Below are 19,800 nucleotides of genomic sequence, written 5' to 3'. Positions count from 1 at the left end.
AATTGAAGTAAACTTCATATCAATTTTTAGTAAAACTTATCATTTGACGTTCCACATTTTATTTCTTAGTTTCATAAATATTTTTGATAGAAATTATTATGCGGTATGAAACACTGGGCAAATTGTCAAATATATACTGCTCGCCTAAAAATTTATTACGTCGGAAATATTGCACGCAGGTCTTAACAAACCTGAACTTTTTTTTTTAACTACAAATGTCGAGTAAAGCTTCATTATAAAAATGTTAGATTTCTCGTTAGCGGAATGTATGGTCGCGTGTAGCAGCGTTCTGCTCATGGGTGCGTATCTTATAGAGAGACAAAAAGCGCCAATTTAATTATAAAATAATAATAGCCTATATACAGCTTTATATTTATTAATGTCATTTTTCACAATAAAATTTCTTTCATTCCAGTGCTATTATTAACTGAAATTTTGGATTGGACGCAATTATTTTCGTGGATGGAAAACGACTACCGCCCACCAGCTTTTTCATTCGGCTATGCTCATCAGAATGGTCCTCATACTTGGAAAGATTTATATCCTGAGAGCACTGGTAGCAACCAATCGCCTATTAATATCACCACTAGGCTCGCCGTAGTTGTGCAACCATCTGAACCACTTCGATGGAGCAATTACAATAGCGGACCTCTGTCGATGACTATCGCAAATGATGGCCATACTGGTAAACATCAATTTTCTATAAGCAAACAAATTGAAAAATATATTAATAATATATTTTAATATTACTAGAATAATAATGGCATAAAATAAAATAGACTAATTAAACTAATTAAAGTTATGTACTGTACTACATAATGTTTTACGTTAATATGCAGTGATACTCCGAGGATTCTGGACCAGCACCACATGGCCACAGCTTCAAGGAGGGCCATTGACCGACACATACGATTTCTTTAACGTTCTATTCCATTGGGGTCCGTCAAATGAAGAGGGCAGTGAACACACCTTGGACTACGTTCGTTTTCCTATGGAACTACAGATCATTCACATTAAACGTGGAATTAAATCGCCAACGGACGCAATTGCGCTTGGAGCAAAAGATGGAATAGTGATCGCTTCGTTTTTCCTTCAAGTATAATTATTTCGTTAGCGGATAATATAAATGTTTTATCACGAGTATTATAGAATTAAATTAATGCATCGGCAAAATGTAACCCTTGTTAAACTTGAATCGTCATAATCATCCTCGCTTATTACGATATGTTCAACGATGCAGATAAATGACGCGGATAATCCGTATTTGGATCACATCGTGAGCAATTTATGGCGCATTACCTGTCCGGGATCTAAAGTTTACATACCTCCTTTTCCGTTGGAGTGGATTTTCGCGCCTTTTGACAGAGATTATTATACGTACAGCGGTTCTCTTAGTCAGCCACCTTGCAGTGAAATTGTTACGTGGATCGTGCAGCAAGAACCAATTGCTATATCCTCATCTCAGGTAAAATCATACTCAGTCACTAAAATATTTTTCGGCTTTATCGTTATTAATATAATTTTCTGCTACAGATGGAGAAATTTCGAAAAATCTGTTCAGTAGAAGGCCCGTTACTCTTGAATTGTCGACCAGTTCAACCGTTGAACGACCGTGATGTTTACTTTTATGAAGAAAGCTTGTTGCATAATTGATATGTAATTACTTTATCAAAATGTTTAAGTAATCAAACATATATAGAAAACTGATCTTCTTATTCATATGTTAATTTCAGTATATATTTATGCCATGTATGTCAAATTAATGCCATATTCAATATGGTAATATTGTTCTATTTAAGCAAATACAAAATTTATCAAATTAAAGTTAAGAATTGAAATTAAGAATTATAACTGCTCATAACAATGCAGCTATTTATTCTGTAAATGGGTAATTTTAAACATGAAGAACTTTAGTGTGCAAAATGTAAATTTATGTAAAACATAAAATAAGTAACAATTTTTTACACAGAGAACAACATCTTTATTATCATTAGGGTGCGTTCTATAAACGCAGGACATTCGTTTTGCCAAGTGTTTTGAGAAAATAAAAATATATTAAAATTTGTGTTACTGATTGTGTCATTGTACGAAATTCTTTTGGCACAAGTTATAATAATACATTCTTCGAAAATTATTATCAGAGAGAGGAAAGCGTTCCCCCTTAAAAAATATATATAACACATTTTTATACACTCTATATATATATATATATATATATATATATATATATATAGAGAGAGAGAGAGAGAGAGAGAATATTGAATATATGCATCATCCATTTCAAAATGGATGATAAATGTCTATAAAGATCTAATGTACACAATTATTAGGTGAAGCTGGGATTGATTAAAACCTGTAATATATTCTTAAGTTTTCGAAACACAGAGATTATTTTACTATCTTGAACATATATTATTAGGCTATAAAGTAGAAATATATAAGTAAAAATTTAATAATACGTTACTGAGTAAATGAAACTTTTTAATCCGTTTAATACGGTTTATAGCTAAGAATCTAAGCTAGTTAAACATACTTTGAAAACTCATGTCAGTCAAAGTGGATCAACGTTATATAATTTTAACGTATTTCTTTACTAGACTACTAACTTTGTTTAGCAGTCTGTTTTTTTATACATATACATATAATAGAATATATCAATCAGCCTCAGTCTCCCCTAAGTATACTCACATAAACCTCTTATTCATTAAAAATTATGATATTTCTTGAAAAATTCATGTACAAACACATGTACTTTGTGCGAAAAATTATTTTGTTTCTCAAATCAGGTAAATTGTCCACAAAGAAAAAAATAATTCGAAAGTTCTCACGCACGCAACGCATATATCCATCCTTCTTGTATTTAGAAGACAACAGGACACGCCACGGATAACAATTCCACGTTGCTATCCAAGCTCCGGCGATGATCGTCGTGAGACATCAGCGATATTATTGTAACATCGCTATTTCTTAGTATTAGTTAGACTGTTAGATTGAACACGACACAGACGTGTATGTTATTGTATATGTACAGCAGGGTGTATTGGTCACATTATTGCTGATTGGCAGCAAAACGCGCACAGAGGTGGAAATCGATTTAAACTTAAGCGTAGCACTTATTGTTATTTCGAAGTTCAGTTATTCTCGAAGTTCTCAATGAACAGACACCTTGTAGAATAGAACAAATATTTAGATTGCTTTCTTCCCCGCGGTATTCCCTTAGCTGAAAATCCCGATCATTGTCCCGACTCACAGATGATCGAAACAAATTTCGGAAATCTTCTCACGTAGCGATACACGAAGATACAAAATGAATATGGTTCTTCTGCCAAAGTTGTCAATGTAAAGATTGAACGTGCCACGACATTCTCTTTACTTCATTGAGACTACGAATCCTGGATCATTCTTCCTGCATATCTCTTATTGTCCGGCAGAGGAAAGCAGACGTTATTATCCCGAACGTCTGAAAAATGCATTTGTATTAATTATTTCTTTTTTACAAAATACACAAGACGTAAAGAAAAAAGCCATTTAAGAAAATAATTTAATAAATCTATTCTTCGAAGAAAGATAGAAAATTCAAAAGATAGAAAATTTAAGTAAGAATTGTTCTTTGAGCTACGCAATACAATCCTTGCAGACATTTTGTGAAATTTAAAGATACAAAAAAGCACTTTCTTAAATAAAATCATGAATCTTTGACTCAATATATATATAAATATGTTTCTTCTAAAAGTTTCTTTCAAAAGTTTGCGAAAAATACACAGAAAAAAAAGAAGTGTTAAATCAAGATTTACATTCTTGTATATAAATGTATAATCTTAATCTATAAATCTATAATCTTAAAATGAGAAATAAATTGCGTTAAACGAAGAAAACTTGTTTGAATGAAGGTATTTATATAGTTTAATCAAGAAAAAAAGTTGAAATTCTTATAAGAAGATTATAGATTCTTGCTTATACACAAAAATATAAGTCTTGATTTAACACTTCTTTTTATTCTGTGTAATAAAAAAATTTACCTGTATTCCTGCCATTGCCATTCCGCCAAATACTAACATGAAGCTCTCGCACTGCAGCCAGTTCGTGACTTTTCCAAGGCACCCCTGAGAAAATGTGTTGTTCATTTGAAATATGTAGCAATGTATAACACGCAGCGATATACACAATACCTCGCGGTACACAATGCGTACCTCTTTGTGCCTATATCCCTCGTGACCTTCTTCATCTTCTACTTGACACGCGGCCCCATCCTTTGGCAGCGGATGCAGCCACGGCTTCTCGTTCTGCCATAGCGATAAAAGATTACTCACATAAGGTTCATACATTTCGCTACGTCGCTGACATTTTACTCACATTTTTGTGAAACACCCTCGAAACAACGCTCATCGGGCTGCCTGTATTTTTATTCTGCAAGACAGAAGCTCTCGCTTTTACTAATGAATCGTGAGTCGTAGTTTATTGACTAGACGTTTAAGATAATGGACACAGTTTAAAATAAGATAAATGAATAAAAATGAAATTATTTAGGAAATGATAAAGATATCGAGATATATGTACATATATAATTCACAATTTATATTATTTTCAAAAAAGACATCTAGACAATAATAATAATGTACGTGGACTTATATTTTTTTCCCATGCAGATAGCAGAGTGGCGTCAAGTGGCGTAATAGTGCAGAGTCAAAGTGACGGATTGTTGTCGCTAGAGACGTCACTTTGACGACATTATAACGTCATTTGACGCCACTCTGCTATCTGGGTTATTAATGTGTCTTTTTTTATTATTGTGCTTTCAAAATATATTTTGTGAGCTCTTTCAACTCTCGAAACTTCGATATATATCCACGTTGTTTTAGGACCAATTAATTCAAACGTATAGAGTACCTCGCTATTTTTGAGAACACAACAGGTAAGGGGAACCTGCCTCTTGCTCCCCGAGATTTGACCGTCCCTCCACCAAGCCGTGCCATTGTAATCGTGATCGCCGTATACTCCGCAGCAATTAAACTGCAATGGAATCATCTATGTGGCTCTTCGAACCATCGCGAAAATGTCTCATCGGGCAGACGATTTCTGACAAAGCATATCATCTCTATTCTCTCGCATGCGAACCCATCGTGCATGAAACATAAGTAATTTACATGCGCGCTTCCGCGTATATAATACATGCTGCGGGGAAAAAAATGAGACGAAACATTTTTCAACATAATATTTTTAAATAAAGAGAAAGTGTATTGTCATCATGGTATAGCGTCGTGCATAGATGCGATTACGACGTGTAAAATATATCCAGAGCTTGACATCACTGTCACAAAACTCATAAAAATTAATAAAAATTGTATACGCAAAATGGATTGACCAAAAGTTACAATATAGAAAAATCAAGAATATATCGCAGAAGGATTCGTAATTAAAAAAGAAGCGGTTCTCGAATGACAAAACGTGCCGTAAAAGATCGACGAGCGTGGACGGTCGGCTCGGTTGATACGACACCTTGTACTGCGCGAAGTCCAGACTGTTGCTGAAAGGGATATCGCTGGTCGGATCGTGAATATCGTGGCCGTACTGCGCCGCCAGTTTATTGGTGAGCCTCTCCTCCAGCTCCGACAGGATCTGGAAAGTCATCAACCCGCCGATCGCGGCGGTCACCAGTTCCGTGACGATGAGCGCGACCAGCATGCTCATGTACTGCGGAAAAACAACCACCGATAAAAACATTCCCTGACCCTGACCCGGCCCGTAATCTATAATGGTATATATACGCGCGCCCCGCGGGGCGGAGGTAATAAAAATGTCGTTTCACTCACGGTGGCGAGGATGCATTGATTTCCGCGTAGCGCGGCGCGGCAACCGAAGAAGCCGACCGTGAGCACGATGGTGCCGAGCCCGAAGAGGCTGTAAGCTATAAGATTAATAGTCTCGTGCGGCTTGACGTCAGACACGAAAAGATTGAGGATGTGTCCTTTGGTGGGCTCCAGGAGCACCCATGTGCCTAGAACGAACACCGCGCAGCCAGCCAACTGCCGAAAAGAAAAGCCGGGGGTGATTTTTACGTCCCTTATTCTTTCCCTTATCGCTACAGGCGAGATAGTAATTCTGTAATCCCCCCAGGGGACTCCTTTCCTGAACGTCGCGTCGCGTAAATTTCAGCGACGCTTGAAATAATTCTCCGCCACCTTCCGCAGATAGAATCTAACTCAGGCGAGAGGAGACAATGCAACAGTAAACGAAAAACGTTTGTTTCGCGCTCTCAAGAATCTCTCTTTCTCTCTCTCTCTCTCTACAGAATTACGCGAGAATTATTTATAGTTTGAGCATCTGCGTCTAGGTGTTTGTGGCACGTGTCGCTATTTCTAAACTTAATTTATAATGTTACAATATGCATGCGTGTTATTTACCCATATTAGTAGATTGAACAAGAACAACGCGACTTTCAAGTACTTCATGTTTGTTATCCCTGATCTTCCAATTAGTCATCAATCTGCAAAATAACAGAACAACCTGTTGTAAGCTCAAATATGTAACAGAACGTGATAGAACTTGTCATAGAAATAAACCCGCATTAAAACTTTTCTTTAATTAAATATTTTTAATAACGTGCAATGTTACAATCATGTCTATTCTGCAACTGTTGTCGTTTCAAACGTTGATATAGTGATTAGCCAATGCAAAATAGATCGTTAAAAAATTGATAATAATTGCGTTTAAATATTAACTCTAATTTAGGCAAGCTACATATCTTTCCTAATAAAAAACATTTAAAAACCAAAAAGGGAACTTTTCTTCGCCAGTGAGTAAATAACAAGGAAAATTATATTCGGTGCTAACTAGCAAAAATCAATTTATTTGTGTAACTTTGTGCAAAAAATTGTGTGAAAAAACCAAATTGTGTGAGTTACACAAATAAATGATTTTTGCCAGTTAGCGTCGAATATAATTTTCCTTGACATTATTAAAAACGTTTAACATATTCAAAAGCATTTTTCTCTTTCAATCTTGGTGAACGTGACGAAAAAAATCTCGTAGATTATTTTGTTCTCATTTTACAATTTCATTATATGTTTAAAAGCTCTCTACAGAGAAAGTGTTTTTTGCAATTATTTTTGATGGCTTTCAAAATAACACGATGGATAAAATTTCAAAAAATGGTTTTATGGTTCTTAAATTTAAATATTAGCAGAAGCAAAAAAATATAAAATAACGTTAATATTTTTTCTCCTATTTTTTTCAAAGAGAAAATTTATAAGCACCATTTATTAACTATTTAATTTTTTCCGTATTAAACACAATTTAGAATTTTGTATCTGCTATTTTAATAATTTCATTGTTTTCATTTATTCATTAAATATAATAAAATATTCACAACGAACTATCAAAATGTTGAAATAGCGTTACGAAAAATTCTAACGTAGCGTGTAACATTGTATACAAACATTTACCTGTCACGAACGAGTTAGCTCACTCTTCTCGATTACAATGTCTATCACTTCGCTTTTGATATTCCGATCTCTCTCACCAACGTAACTGTAACACGATTACACAATTAGAATTCGTCGTGCATTTTGCAAGCAGCGTCGCACACAGTTGCACGAGGGATCACGTAACCCAGATGCACATTTCGTAATCCTCAAAGACTATATACCTGGGTCTTGACGTTTCCGAGTCGGTTCACACTTCACAGGTGGTTTGCGATCCCTTGACGATACGTCATCGTTCCTTCGATCGTTCGGACGCTCCGAGATTTACACTGCTCTCGAGCTGCTTTGTGTTCGCGCTGTGTGGCTGTGTTCGCCGTCGCGCGGAACGGGAGGACCCGACGCACCCGCCTGTTACTCGTTAATACGTCGGAGGATCGATGAGATATCTCCGGTAATTACTCGCGTACACGCGCGTGGACGAGGTGACTGCCTATCTCTCGCTCGTAATAATGAGCGATCTCTCGCGCGTTGCGATCGCGATCGAGCGCGTTCTCACTGTCGCGGACAGTCCGCGAGCGCGTTACTTGTCAAAACGGCGGAGAGCCTGCCCCCGGATCTCGCTCTTTCCTCTCGTTTCTCGTTTCTACGTCACCGACGCCGGTCCAGATGCGTCTGCGTGGTTCCTGCCGTCGCGGCGCCGACGCTCTATCGCCGGGCATGGTGGAGAGACCCGCCGACCCACCCGCTTCCCAGAACGATCCCGTTGACGGGCTTCACCGACACACTTACGTTTCTCACCTCCCCAAACCGAGTGTGAGTGAGCAATTTATCGTACGTAGCCCAAAATATAATTTCCCACGCTCTAATTAAAATGGTATACCTATTCTAATTAGAGAGCGGTAATCTCTCCTGTGCTTCCTTTCGAGCGGGTTACGTGATTTTAAAATGGACTTTCGTCGAAGAGCGTATCACGTGTCAGCGACACGTGTAAAATGTTAAGAGATATTATCAGCACAATATAATGAGCTACGTAATTTTACGAGGATAAAACGTAATCTATTTCGCACACGTTCCCTCTCCTAAAGATACAATTCACGCGTGTTAATACATATCTATTTTAGCTGATGGAAAGTTGAGAATAAATTTGAATTGAAACGTTTACATAATAAATCAGCGGTGCGCAGTTCGTTTGCTTTGTGTGAAAAGAAACATCTTGCGAAGCGTTGTATAAAAAAACCCCCGTTATTATGTAAATATAATAAATTTATTATTAAGTATTAACAATTTTTTACAGAATTCGCGCTTAAATATTATACAACTACAAGTAAAAGTATCAACGCTATAATCAGAGAACACTTGTAACACGTACACGTGATTTTCTCTCTCTCTCTCTCTCTCTCTCTCTCTTTCTCTCTCTTTCTCTCTCGCTCTCTTTCTCTCTCTCTCTCTCTCTCTCTCTCTCTCATTGTCAGTATGAAACGCAGCTTACAAATTGCACGGCAGTGGACGCCCGCTATTATACGACTAGAGATATACATTCAATCAAGTCGTATCATACTTAACTCCCCTCAACGTCTTCCCGCGGATCTGTCGACCTCTCGATCCACAAAGTCGAGCAGCGTGGTCGAAATTACGTAGAGGAAATGGACAATTACACATGCCTAATTAAGTACGCACTCCGCCACTTATATCGTAACGGGTGTCGATGACGCGTTCTCCGCATGGCAGTCGTTTAATTACCGCCGGCACGGTCGTGTGAACAAAAAGGCGAGCGAGTCGCGGTGGAAGCGCAGCTGGCTGCCATAAAACTTCACGATATCCCTACGATCACGTACAAATAGTATGCACCATCGTCATCGTTTCGAGTAATTGTGATTACAATTGTAATGACATGAGCAAACTTGCGATTGTATAAATAAAAAAAATATTATAGTACACAACGTGATCGGAATCGATCATTTACAAGGTCGCGCGAGCCGAGACTCGCGTAGAGACATACATTCACAAATACGCGCCGTTCGTACAATATAACAAATAATACAGCTTCGTGTTCGAATCTTAAGTCTACGATTCGAGCCGCAGTGGTATTTTTGCTTCATCCTTCTCTCTCTTTCTCTCTCTCTATAATTAAAATGTATATTAACGCATCACGGACGAGAGTCTCCGCGAAATACGAAAAACATCTCCAAAATTATTAATCAAGACTCGATTATTGCACGGCAATGTTTTCGTATCTCTATGCAGTCACAGTAATCAGTAGTTTAACTCTCAAGGCGTTGCGATTATTCGTAATCTTGCAATTTGTCGGCGATGCTCTATCGGCTTCAACGCGAAAATGCGATGTTCGATTGAAAGTAAATCACACGGAATATCGGCTAGCTCTAAAAGGATATCCGCGCTCTTTTTTTTCAGTCTCCTTTTACGCGCGATATTTTCACGGCCTCGTTCCGCCGTTGTGTCTGAACGCTGCGACACCGCTCTTTTATGAATATCACATGCGGAGCAACTCGTTTAGAATGTGTCCCCGCCGGGAATTCTGCGGCTACGTTGCGCGTGCTGAATCAGCACGCAGGCATCGGCATCGGTGCACATTCAGAAGATGACATATGAAAGGAAGAGCATATAGGTACGAAGTCATTCAATTATTTATAAGCTTTCATATGCTCCTCGTATGGCGCTTTAGGGTTGCTTAACACAACAGAGAAAAATGCGAGCTACGTGGTGTCGAATATCTCGAATCCATTCGCCGTCACGTTTCACGCATTTGTCAAAATTAAATGCAAAACGATTAACCGCTTGTCGCGGACGAAGGGCAGGTGAACATTGATTTTATGTATATATGTCGCGAATGCGAGACAATATTATTCGTCGACAGTATTTTTACGTATGGGACTTAAAATTTTTCAACATTTAAATTACTATCGATTGAACTTTGATGTGAAATAATGTCCATCACAGTTATTCGTGTATACGATATCAAAATAAAAGTTACGGGATGCTGTAAGTTATAATTTATAGGATTTATAGGATTTCAACCTTCATTTTTCACGGATATGTATAATTCGGTGACAGTCTTTAAAGTGACCGGACATTCGCACGTCGTCCCTCGGATCATAAAACTTACAATTCCGTCGTGGTCTCCACGGGGCTTTGCTCGCCCAGATACGTAAACCCGAGATGCGAGTAATCCTTCCTCTCCCTGAAGGTGACATTGTCGTTGGACGGACTAGGGCTCAGCAGATCATCGCCGTGATTGTACAGGGGATTAAGTACCGGTGTCGCGTCGCGATTGTTCAGGGTGTTTGTATTGCTCGCGTTATGATTCTTTCGACCCAGCGTGGACCGTCGCAGGGAATGGATGTTAGTATCGCCGTGATTACCGACGATGCTGGACGCTCGCGCCGTGGTCGCCGCTTCGGAGCTAACGGGACTTTGTTGACCTTAAAACAGAGCACATAATTCGCTATATACTTCGGTATATCCAATATAAACGATACATACTATTCAAGAAGAATTCACGTTGCGCTATAATCTTCTAAATAAAATAATTTTGATTTAAGGAAGATTAATGCGGCTAACAAATTATAGAAAATATAAATATGTCTTTAGTTGCATTTACTTCTTTTAATATTTTTTAATTAATTGCAAGTAATAATGCAGAAGAAGATACAAATGCAGAATATCTCAAATTCTGTCATTTTCATCTACGAATTTTTTTGATAAACTTAGCTTGCATTATACAGTCGTATTATGTTTGTTTTGAATTACCAGTACTGTCTCCGTGATCTTTGGTGATGTAACTGACGTTGTCCAAGCTAAACGCGTGATTCTTGTTGCTGAAGTCCAATTGTAAATCGTTGCAGCTGTCATTGTCATCGACCGGCACGCTCATCTGGAGCACCTGCGTCTCGTACTCCTTTAAATTGGGTTCTACGTAGACGGGATCGTACCGCGGCACCACGTACATGCGCTGCATACGTTCCTTGTATGCTTTATACCTATGTAAAAAGTGCATTTTTACGATGAGAATCTCTCGGAGAGCTTTAAATTTTCCATTGCAAAAGTAAGCACTCCCGAAAAGACTATTTCATCACGCAACGTCGATGCAATAAGTGTTTGCAAAGGTATCCAAAGCGGAAAACGCAATAAAAGCTAATGAAAGTAATGAAGAGCAGTATGAATTTGCACGGCTCGTACTTAATGAGTCAAATGAATATTCACACTCATGAAACAACACTCCTATGCGATCGTAATAATGCAGACCGTAATAATAACTGTGATGGTCTCCATTTTAATTCGCGTGTATAAATACAAAAATTTTTATTGAAATAACATGCAAAAAGCAAGACAAGTTTTTAAAAAAATCTTCGTAAAACGTTATCTTTATTACATTTAATTATTATAGGCACGAGTATATTTTCATCCGTAATGAGTATTGAGTATAGAAACTGAATATAATTTTTTTTTATTTTAATTAATTAATCATTTCAATGAATTTTATAATAAATCGTTTTATGGCGTATTTTAGTTTTATCTCAGCATTAAAATCATACACAAATGTAAATACTTACTTGGACCAGGAAACACATATGTATATGATACCGGCAATGCCGAGGATCAGGATCACGCAGGCGATGATGATCAGCGCGTACGGGAATACTTCGCCGCTGAATGCAACTGCCGTTTGAGTTCGCACTGGCTCAGACGGCATCACGGGTGCATGAATGTCGATGGCATTTGCCCGCACTAACGTGGATACGTCAAAGGTAATGTTTGACATGGCCGATTTATCCATGATGGATCTGTCGAAAATTCGGCGCTTTTAATATTTGCTAACGTTATGCAATTAAACGTCGTAATTGACCTTTCGGTACACGCGCGGAAAAAAAGACGTGTCTTTCATTATTAAATACGGATAGGTTTTCAGACTTGATCTAGTTTCATATTGATTTAAGTTACGATAAAGCTTACATTCTATTTAAAAACAATAAAACTTAGCGAGAGAGTTATAATTTGATAAATATACATATATACACATTGTATTTACAAATAATTTAAAAATATCGCAATCAAGAAAACAAACAATTTATTTAAGTAGACCGTGTTAAAACAATCGAATTAAAAAGAGTTTTATTAAAATATTTAATTTATTTAACTATAGTAATATTATATATAAGATTTTTGTTCAGCAATTTCTTATTATGTGACTATCAATTCTGAGGTTTTAAAATAATAAAACAGTAATATTCCATTTACGGAAGCATGTAAAAACACATTGCAACGTGAGCATTGCGGATAGCAGTAATTACGTAATACGGTTCCATAAATAAATGTGAGACAATCACGTGGCTTGAGCGTATATAATACCAAAACGAAAGAGTTAAAAAGTGACAATAACAACTCAAATTTCCAACGTAATCTTCCTCTTACATACAAATCCAAACGGAGTTTTAGAGATTAATTTTCAAAAAAACTATGAAATATCCTTTTTTTTTATTTTTTTAACATGCGCACATTAAAACGTACCTTTGCACTTTAGTGCTGTTTCTATTCAAAATAGCTTCGGTGTCCGGGTCAACCGCGTAGAACCACACGTCGGAGTCCTGCGGAAACATCTCGATGGTGCCGTTCTTCGTGAGGATCTTCCTTACTGCGACTTTATCGATGCCAATTAGCAGATCGCTCTTCTGCTCGATTACATCCGCTATTTTGCCAGCCTCCTTTTGTAGAACGTCCGGTGTCGCGTCCTGCACCACCAAAATCATTAGGTTCTCTTCCCCGATAAGATTGATGATCACCGGCGCGACAATCGAATTATAGTTGTCGGTCGAATTGGGGTTGTCGCGCACGCAAACGTCAAACTTGAAAGGAAGCTCAGATGCATCCACGTGATCAAACGTCGCCGTTGTCCTGATTATGCCGTTGGAGCCGTCGATGCCGAAGTAACCGGAGCCTCGCCCTTCAAGAATCTTGTACTCCAGCTTGCCGTATTTGCCATTGTCTTTATCGTGAGCTTTCACCTGTAGGACGGTGGACGCGAATTGCGCAGTGCGCGGAGTTGCCGCAAAGTAACGTCCCCGCGTAAGCTTCTGACTCGTTTCCGGGAAGATAAACTCGGGCTTATTGTCATTTACGTCCAGCACCTGAATCTTCACCTGCGACCAAACGTGTTTTCATTCTTACAATTAGAGACAAATGAAAATTGATACTTAATTTGCAGCGAAATGTAGCGAGTTGATTTTTTTTTACACAAATTAGATTTTTTTTAAATTTGTTTCTCTTCTCTATATAAGTTTAATGTGTGAAAATAATTTCTGCTTAAATCATGACAGATAAAAAAACAGATAGTTTTGTATCTAAAAATTCTGCGTAAAAATATCTCTGAATAGAAACTCTTACATAAAGATTTCTAATTGAAGCAATAATGCTTAAGTTACATCTGCAGGAGAAGTAACTTAAACTTTTCTATATTTTTTATATATGTTTGAATTTTTTTATCTCCGATATATTAGTTTGTGTTAGCAGCTACGATTTTATCCCGATTATAAGAATTCGTGCTTCAAGCGCCGGCAAGTTCAGAAATCCATCGAGTCTTACCATCGTCGTATTTCTGCCTGAATTTAAAAGGCCCGAGAGCGATTCCAGCTTGATCTTAATCTGATAAGATTCCGTGGTCTCATAATCCAGCGCTCCTTTCTTCAGTCTCAGGGCGCAATTTCGCTCTTCCGTGACGTTTGCTTCGAACAGGCCCTCCTCATTGCCGCTGTAAATCTCGCACCTGAGCGGCGTGGTGTCGTGTGCGTGACTGTTGATGATGGTGATTATCTTTATTAGCGTGTTGTCACCCGCGTCCTCAGGCACCTCCACGTTGTACGAGTTCTCCGCGAAACCCAAACCGATCTCCGGCGGTACCGTTGCCACGTGACGTACGTAGACTGGCACAGTCGTCACGGACGACAATTGTGGCTCTCCCATATCGTATGCACGCACATCGACCTGGGAAAAAGGAATTATCTGCGTAGATGACGCAGATCGCGAGCTAGACGCGGCGTCGAATTATATACGGAGGATCAAATACCTGATACTCGGAGTCGGTCTCCTTGCGTAAGTCGTCTCGTATTTGGAGTACGCCGTTGTCGGGATCGATTACGAAGTACTTGCTGGCGATACCGCGGCCGATGATCTCGTATCGAACCTACGGGCATCGAGCTCGGTGAAAAATCTTCCCCTTTGCGAGTTAGAAGCAAAGAAGAAGTCAAGATGTGCGGGAAAGAATGTACCTACCTGATTTCCCGGCGCGGTGCCGTCGGAATCTGCAGCAACGAGATCGATTACGGTCGTTCCTATAGGGACATCGTCGTCCAGCGTAATCGGACGCGGCACCGACGTAAATACCGGTGGAATGTCGTTCACATCCTGCCACGTTGCATTTAGAACGTTATTAATGCGCCGAGTAATAAGATACAGTTAAATTAAAAGTAGTCGAAGCACGATAAATGATAGGGTAATCGTTGATTATGATATTAATGCGCTCAACATGAACCGGTTCCGTTAAATTGATTCCATGGATTAATTTCTGAGACTGTGACAGATAATTAATTCCCGTTTTAATATCTTAAAGATTCCAATACACGAATACATTAGCAATCTTGAACAACTATAGCTGTGTCATGTGTGTGTGTGTGTATAATATATATATTTTATTTAATTAGATAAGATCTTCTAGATCATTAATTAGAAAATTTATTTTATTAAAATAAAACAAAACGTACTTTATCAAAATTAATTACTTCTCACGCGAAATATGATAAATAAAAATCGACAGCAGTTTACATAAAAGCTGTCTGTATAATGTGATATTCTAAAAATGGCATTCATGTATGTTACATGATGTGCCAATGAACGATAATATTAAATCGATGATAGATGTTGACAACTACCACAAAGAAAGTGTCACTTATAAAAAATACCTGAACATTAATAACAACGCGAGTGGTGGAGCCAGGTAAATCGCTGGTGTTCTCCTCGGTGCCCACGATAAGCACATGCTGGCTCTGGCTTTCGTAATCGAGACCACGGATAGTTTTTATTACTCCAGTCTTCGGGTCTATGCTGAAGAGTTCGGTATCCCCTTGCTTGATCATGTACGTAATTTGCTTCTTTGTGTCCGGATCGTCGGCCTAGAAATGATCGCGTTAGCTTCAAAACCCAAGTAAGACGAGCTAGGACGCACTACGTCCTTTCCACTTTGTCGGCGGGGGATGGGAATCGTCGACGACGCGAGTAACGCGAATATCTCGTTCGAGTCGGAACGAGTGTACGTCTCGATTATCTGATGAACTTTCGAAACTCCTCGAGCGAAGTCTCGTCATTCGTTCTCGATGAAATTACATCTCACCTTATTATGATCCACTTCAGAAATAATTTCACACTCGGCGTGTTACGCGAGGAAGCAAGGACGCTTTATCTTAACGCGAATGTCTCGCATGGGATTCACGTTAAATATATCAGCGTTGCTGCACGAGATTCTCGATCCTCGTTAAATTAAACCGCAGGAACTGATACGAATAAACAAATTAATCCGACAAACAAATTGCTTTTTATCGTATTTCTATCGCTTTACACGTTTTCCAATCGTAGAAAGGCGATATTATGAATAATATTAGTATGGTTTGACATGCGACTCACCGTGACTTGAATTACATTATAGTCAGGCACGTTTTCCTTGACACGTGCCTCGTAACTGCTTTGGTGAAAAACTGGGACCTCGTCCTCGACGTCTATGACTTTAACTGTGACTGTCGCGGTTGCCAAACGATAATCGGGGGCTCCATCCCTTGCAGTTACTACGAATTTGTATTCCTACGCAATTTATGCAAATACCATGTTTTATTACGTTCCTTATTTACTATTACGTCCAATTTACTGATTTTTATTTTATAATTTAATTCTGAAGTTCAAGAGAATATCAAAATAAAAATAAAAATTTTTGACTGTACAAATCACGCATTCTTGCACCGTTAAGTTCGTTGTGACAAATTATACTCAATTTGAGTCATTTTTTACCATTCCTATAGATCGCCACTACTCCAATATTAAATTGAAATAATGTTAATTTAATTAAACTACTAAACTACTAACCAATAGAGTTAAAACTCAAGGTTTATTTAACTTATTGGTTTAAATTTTATCCCTTAATATTTAACAGTATAAGACGATTTTAATGACTACTAATGTGATTAATTAAATTAAAAGTTTTGATCACATTGCATACATTGTTACACAAAATTATCATTGGACTTGTTTTACACATTGCGTTTTCGCAAATAAAAATCGCGCGAATTTTAACTCAGACATACAGTTTGCCCATTCTCTTTGTCTCATGCACACAGGCGCACACAATAGTACAATTGTAATTTAACTGTTCGCAATCCGAGTATAAACTATACCGTTTCATTGTAAGCATTCTCGAGTTGTAATCACACTTTATAACTCTCGTGAGACAAAAGACCATTCCCGGAAAGTCCAAAATTAAGCTACAGAATTATACCCATAACGAATGGTGTTAGTTTTTACGCATTATTATACAGCTTTTCACAAATTCAAACAAAACGTAAAAACTCATTAACTGTTGAAACTTCTTCAATTATCTCTAATAACTCTGTAATATTCAAATATCCCGAAATTATTTTCTCACGTAAAAAAGTCGTAGGATGAAAAGTATAAAAGTACTTATATAGAGTACTTTTCAAGTTAACGTTGTTAAAAATAATATAAGTTTATTATTCTCAATATTTTTATATTAAAAGCTAAAAGAACAATAGAATGATTACTCACGTCATTCTGCTCGTAGTCCAACACTATTTTCGTCAGAACATCTCCGGTCTCAGGATCCACGGTGAAAGGAATATCATCGGGTGCGAAATAAGTGATCTCGGCATTTATACCTTCATCGGCGTCTTCAGCATGCACGCGGCCGATTAGTTTACGCGCTTCGCCCTCCTTAACGGTAAATTTGTAAGGAAGACCCACGAATTCGGGGTTCTTGTCATTGATATCGGTGACCATAATATTGACCGTCGAAGTGCTGTACAGGCCGCCGGTATCCTCGGCCTTTATTAACTACATAAACCAATAATGTCATTGCATTACATTCCGCTTTTAATTTACTCTAATTTTAGTAGAACACGACATGTACAGTGGCGAGTCGTTTAAATAATAAAAATATTTGGATGACTCAATCAATAAGATTTTAGTATAATGTTCTTTTACAAGAACTCGAAGAAATTGGATATATAAAAAAGAAGTTGAATATTTTAAATATAAATTTCTACATTTTTATTCAAAGTATATATGTATAACCGGATCGGGAGTGCACTGAAAGTTAAGAACTCGTTGTGTTTCGATTTCGCACAGTTACTCGTTTACAAGCGGAGGAAGAGGCACACCGATGTTTCCTTAGATTAGATAAAAGCTGTCGGATGAAAGAGGCGTAAAGCGAGAAGTGCATTGGCTTGTAGTAGAGAGTGTAGGAAGTTCGTGCTACGGTGTTTGACGATATCGGCTTACCAATTGATACCGGGTCAGGTCCTCCCTATCCAACTTCCTTATAACGGTAATAACGCCTGATTTGTCGCCAATCGAAAACTGACGCAAGTCATTCCCTGATACTATCGAGTATGACACCGGATCGTTTTCTGGGTCGATGGCCTGTAATATTAATTAGTAACGCTATATTACGATTACGATCGTTTAAAAAATCCGTTGTTTTAAAAAGAGAGATACAATTCGGATCAAATTCGAAAAAGAAAAATACGCATTCTAATAAATAATAATTAATCGTAGAAAATGTTTCTTGTGTATAAGTAGTTCGAAAAAAAATGTAAATTCAAGAAATTAGTGTAAATAGAAAAGCGTAGATCGGATGCTTCATCAACGCGATAAAAGGACGAAGGAAAAAAACAATAAAGTACATATCGAGCAGATACTGTGCTTCTGTTAGAGCAGTTGGAGTTTAAAACAAAACATCGACGAGATGGACATCACATCGAGGATACTCACAGTGATAGTCGCAACTGTGGAATTGATGGAGGCCCCCTCGCTGACTTGCACCTCGTACACCGGTTGCTGGAACACGGGACTTCTGGTGTTGGGCCCAGGAATGACGTTCACCTCGACGATTGTCTGCGAGTACTTGCCACCCTTGTCAGTGGCCTGCACCGTGATACTGAACTGTTCGCCGGCGTTCAGTTTCCTCACGGATTCGATAACTCCAGTCTTCGGATCTATTTTGAACTTTTGCAAGCCGTTGTTCGACACGTGATAGATACTGTACGTTATCTCGGCGTTTTCGCCCTCGTCATTGTCCGTCGCCTCCACCTGTGTGAAATTAACCAAAATTAAATTTGTTTCCTAAAGTCTCATAAGCGTGTGAAAGAATTGTGGAGTATCGACAAGCAATAATCAATGACAATCGTGAGAAGTACCAAAAAGGTATCAAATGTAGAAAACTTCAAATCACTCACAATTATTATCATACTGGAACATGTGAAATTGTTAATCAATTAAAACATAAGAAAACCACCTTTGCTATTTGTCGCTTCGTTTCTCCCGCTTGAACGGTGATGGGTGCCATCATTGGAAGCAGAGGCGCATTGTCGTTGACATCGTTCAACATCACGACAAATGACAGAGGCGACGACGCGGCCACACCCGTTTTCTCCCGGGCGACTACTTGAAATCGGAAGCGGCCGGGACTCGGAGGATCCCGGTCCAAATTCTCCTCGTTCACGACAAGGACGCCGGACGGATCGATCGCAAAGAAATTCGTCGTCAGCTCGAAAGTATATGTCGGTTTCGGATCGTCTGGTCCCTAGAAACATTTTTTTTTTTTTTTTTTTTTTTTTTTAAGAAGCCAATGCTTCAAAAATACACGAGTTTCATCAGCGTGTCGCAGGTCTTATCCGCTAACAATGGAGAAAATTAAATGGTTGATTCGCACCTCAGTCGCGTTTCGTTAAATAGAAACCGATAGAATCTACGGGATCAAACTCACCAGATCAGCATCCGACACGGTGAGCACAATGGGATTCCCGCTTTTATCGATGACTTTTGTGCCGATCGGAGCGTTCTCGTCGACGAAACCTTCGAAGTTTGACGCTATTATAACGGGTGGATTGCTGTCGACCGGCTTGACGGTGATTGTTAATTTGGCAGTAGCTGATCGCTTCGCTTCCGACACTTCAACCGCCTTAAGAAAAAAAAAGAAGAAAAAAACGCCCAATTATTACGCGTTTTTCACAAATTTGGGGAAAATAGTTTAAGTTATACGCGTTGTAACGAAAAATTTTGCGTTATTTTCTCAAATGTAATTATTTTC

At 38.3% G+C, this 19,800-nt stretch overlaps 4 protein-coding genes across 9 annotated transcripts in view; 2 read left to right on the top strand and 2 right to left on the bottom strand.

The window, feature by feature from the left end:
• Positions 1–233: 233 nt before the first annotated feature.
• Positions 234–1,960, top strand: LOC143902230 (carbonic anhydrase 1). Its single transcript, XM_077414959.1, has 5 exons — positions 234–299; positions 416–685; positions 840–1,096; positions 1,241–1,465; positions 1,534–1,960. Exons 1-5 carry the CDS (start codon positions 242–244, stop codon positions 1,651–1,653), a joined length of 930 nt encoding a protein of 309 aa, XP_077271085.1. The 5' UTR covers positions 234–241; the 3' UTR covers positions 1,654–1,960.
• A 1,175-nt stretch (positions 1,961–3,135) lies between these two features.
• LOC143902220 (CD151 antigen) lies at positions 3,136–7,833 on the bottom strand. Of its 2 annotated transcripts, XM_077414935.1 has the most exons (10): positions 7,646–7,833; positions 7,443–7,527; positions 6,402–6,484; positions 5,811–6,023; positions 5,497–5,691; positions 4,888–5,010; positions 4,354–4,407; positions 4,191–4,283; positions 4,020–4,103; positions 3,136–3,460 (listed from the first exon to the last, which is right to left on the bottom strand). In XM_077414935.1, exons 3-10 carry the CDS (start codon positions 6,447–6,449, stop codon positions 3,398–3,400), a joined length of 873 nt encoding a protein of 290 aa, XP_077271061.1. In that variant the 5' UTR covers positions 6,450–6,484; positions 7,443–7,527; positions 7,646–7,833; the 3' UTR covers positions 3,136–3,397. The 2 variants fall into 2 exon arrangements, with proteins under 2 accessions (XP_077271061.1, XP_077271062.1); XM_077414936.1 differs by lacking the exon at positions 4,888–5,010.
• A 254-nt stretch (positions 7,834–8,087) lies between these two features.
• The window catches only part of LOC143902224 (uncharacterized protein C15orf61), a 93,260-nt gene continuing 81,547 nt past the window's right edge, over positions 8,088–19,800 (top strand). The window contains exon 1 of the mRNA XM_077414949.1: positions 8,088–8,252. Within this exon, the coding sequence (XP_077271075.1) occupies positions 8,088–8,252 (165 nt within the window). The remainder of the gene's footprint in view (positions 8,253–19,800) is intronic.
• Cad99c (cadherin 99C) overlaps positions 8,661–19,800 on the bottom strand; it is a 121,440-nt gene continuing 110,300 nt past the window's right edge. For 3 of the 5 annotated variants that reach the window (XM_077414925.1, XM_077414924.1, XM_077414926.1), the window contains 14 exons: positions 19,477–19,671; positions 19,006–19,293; positions 18,483–18,800; positions 17,991–18,131; positions 17,259–17,543; positions 16,110–16,283; positions 15,392–15,601; positions 14,706–14,837; positions 14,500–14,616; positions 14,019–14,417; positions 12,948–13,576; positions 11,993–12,223; positions 11,190–11,419; positions 8,661–10,861 (listed from right to left, as the gene is read on the bottom strand). In XM_077414925.1, coding sequence (XP_077271051.1) covers positions 10,542–10,861; positions 11,190–11,419; positions 11,993–12,223; positions 12,948–13,576; positions 14,019–14,417; positions 14,500–14,616; positions 14,706–14,837; positions 15,392–15,601; positions 16,110–16,283; positions 17,259–17,543; positions 17,991–18,131; positions 18,483–18,800; positions 19,006–19,293; positions 19,477–19,671 — 3,669 coding nt within the window. In that variant the 3' untranslated portion in view covers positions 8,661–10,541. The remainder of the gene's footprint in view (positions 10,862–11,189; positions 11,420–11,992; positions 12,224–12,947; positions 13,577–14,018; positions 14,418–14,499; positions 14,617–14,705; positions 14,838–15,391; positions 15,602–16,109; positions 16,284–17,258; positions 17,544–17,990; positions 18,132–18,482; positions 18,801–19,005; positions 19,294–19,476; positions 19,672–19,800) is intronic. The other 2 variants (XM_077414928.1, XM_077414927.1) reach the window with 1 other exon arrangement.

Source organism: Temnothorax americanus, unplaced genomic scaffold (genome assembly GCF_048541705.1).
Source record: "Temnothorax americanus isolate GAGA-0224 unplaced genomic scaffold, ASM4854170v1 Scaffold39, whole genome shotgun sequence".
Classification (NCBI taxonomy): Eukaryota; Metazoa; Arthropoda; class Insecta; order Hymenoptera; family Formicidae; genus Temnothorax; species Temnothorax americanus.
This window is presented reverse-complemented; position numbering and strand designations above follow the sequence as displayed.

Excerpts from the sequence above, each read along its gene's own strand:
- LOC143902230 (XM_077414959.1), top strand. The coding sequence starts at position 242 with ATGTTAGATTTCTCGTTAGCGGAATGTATGGTCGCGTGTAGCAGCGTT. Across the intron at positions 1,097-1,240 it reads TCGCTTCGTTTTTCCTTCAA|ATAAATGACGCGGATAATCC; the intron begins GTATAATTATTT and ends TCAACGATGCAG. Across the intron at positions 1,466-1,533 it reads TTGCTATATCCTCATCTCAG|ATGGAGAAATTTCGAAAAAT; the intron begins GTAAAATCATAC and ends TTTCTGCTACAG.
- LOC143902220 (XM_077414935.1), bottom strand. The coding sequence starts at position 6,449 with ATGAAGTACTTGAAAGTCGCGTTGTTCTTGTTCAATCTACTAATATGG. Across the intron at positions 6,024-6,401 it reads TGTTCAATCTACTAATATGG|TTGGCTGGCTGCGCGGTGTT; the intron begins GTAAATAACACG and ends TCTTTTCGGCAG. Across the intron at positions 4,408-4,887 it reads GTGTTCTCAAAAATAGCGAG|AATAAAAATACAGGCAGCCC; the intron begins GTACTCTATACG and ends TCTGTCTTGCAG.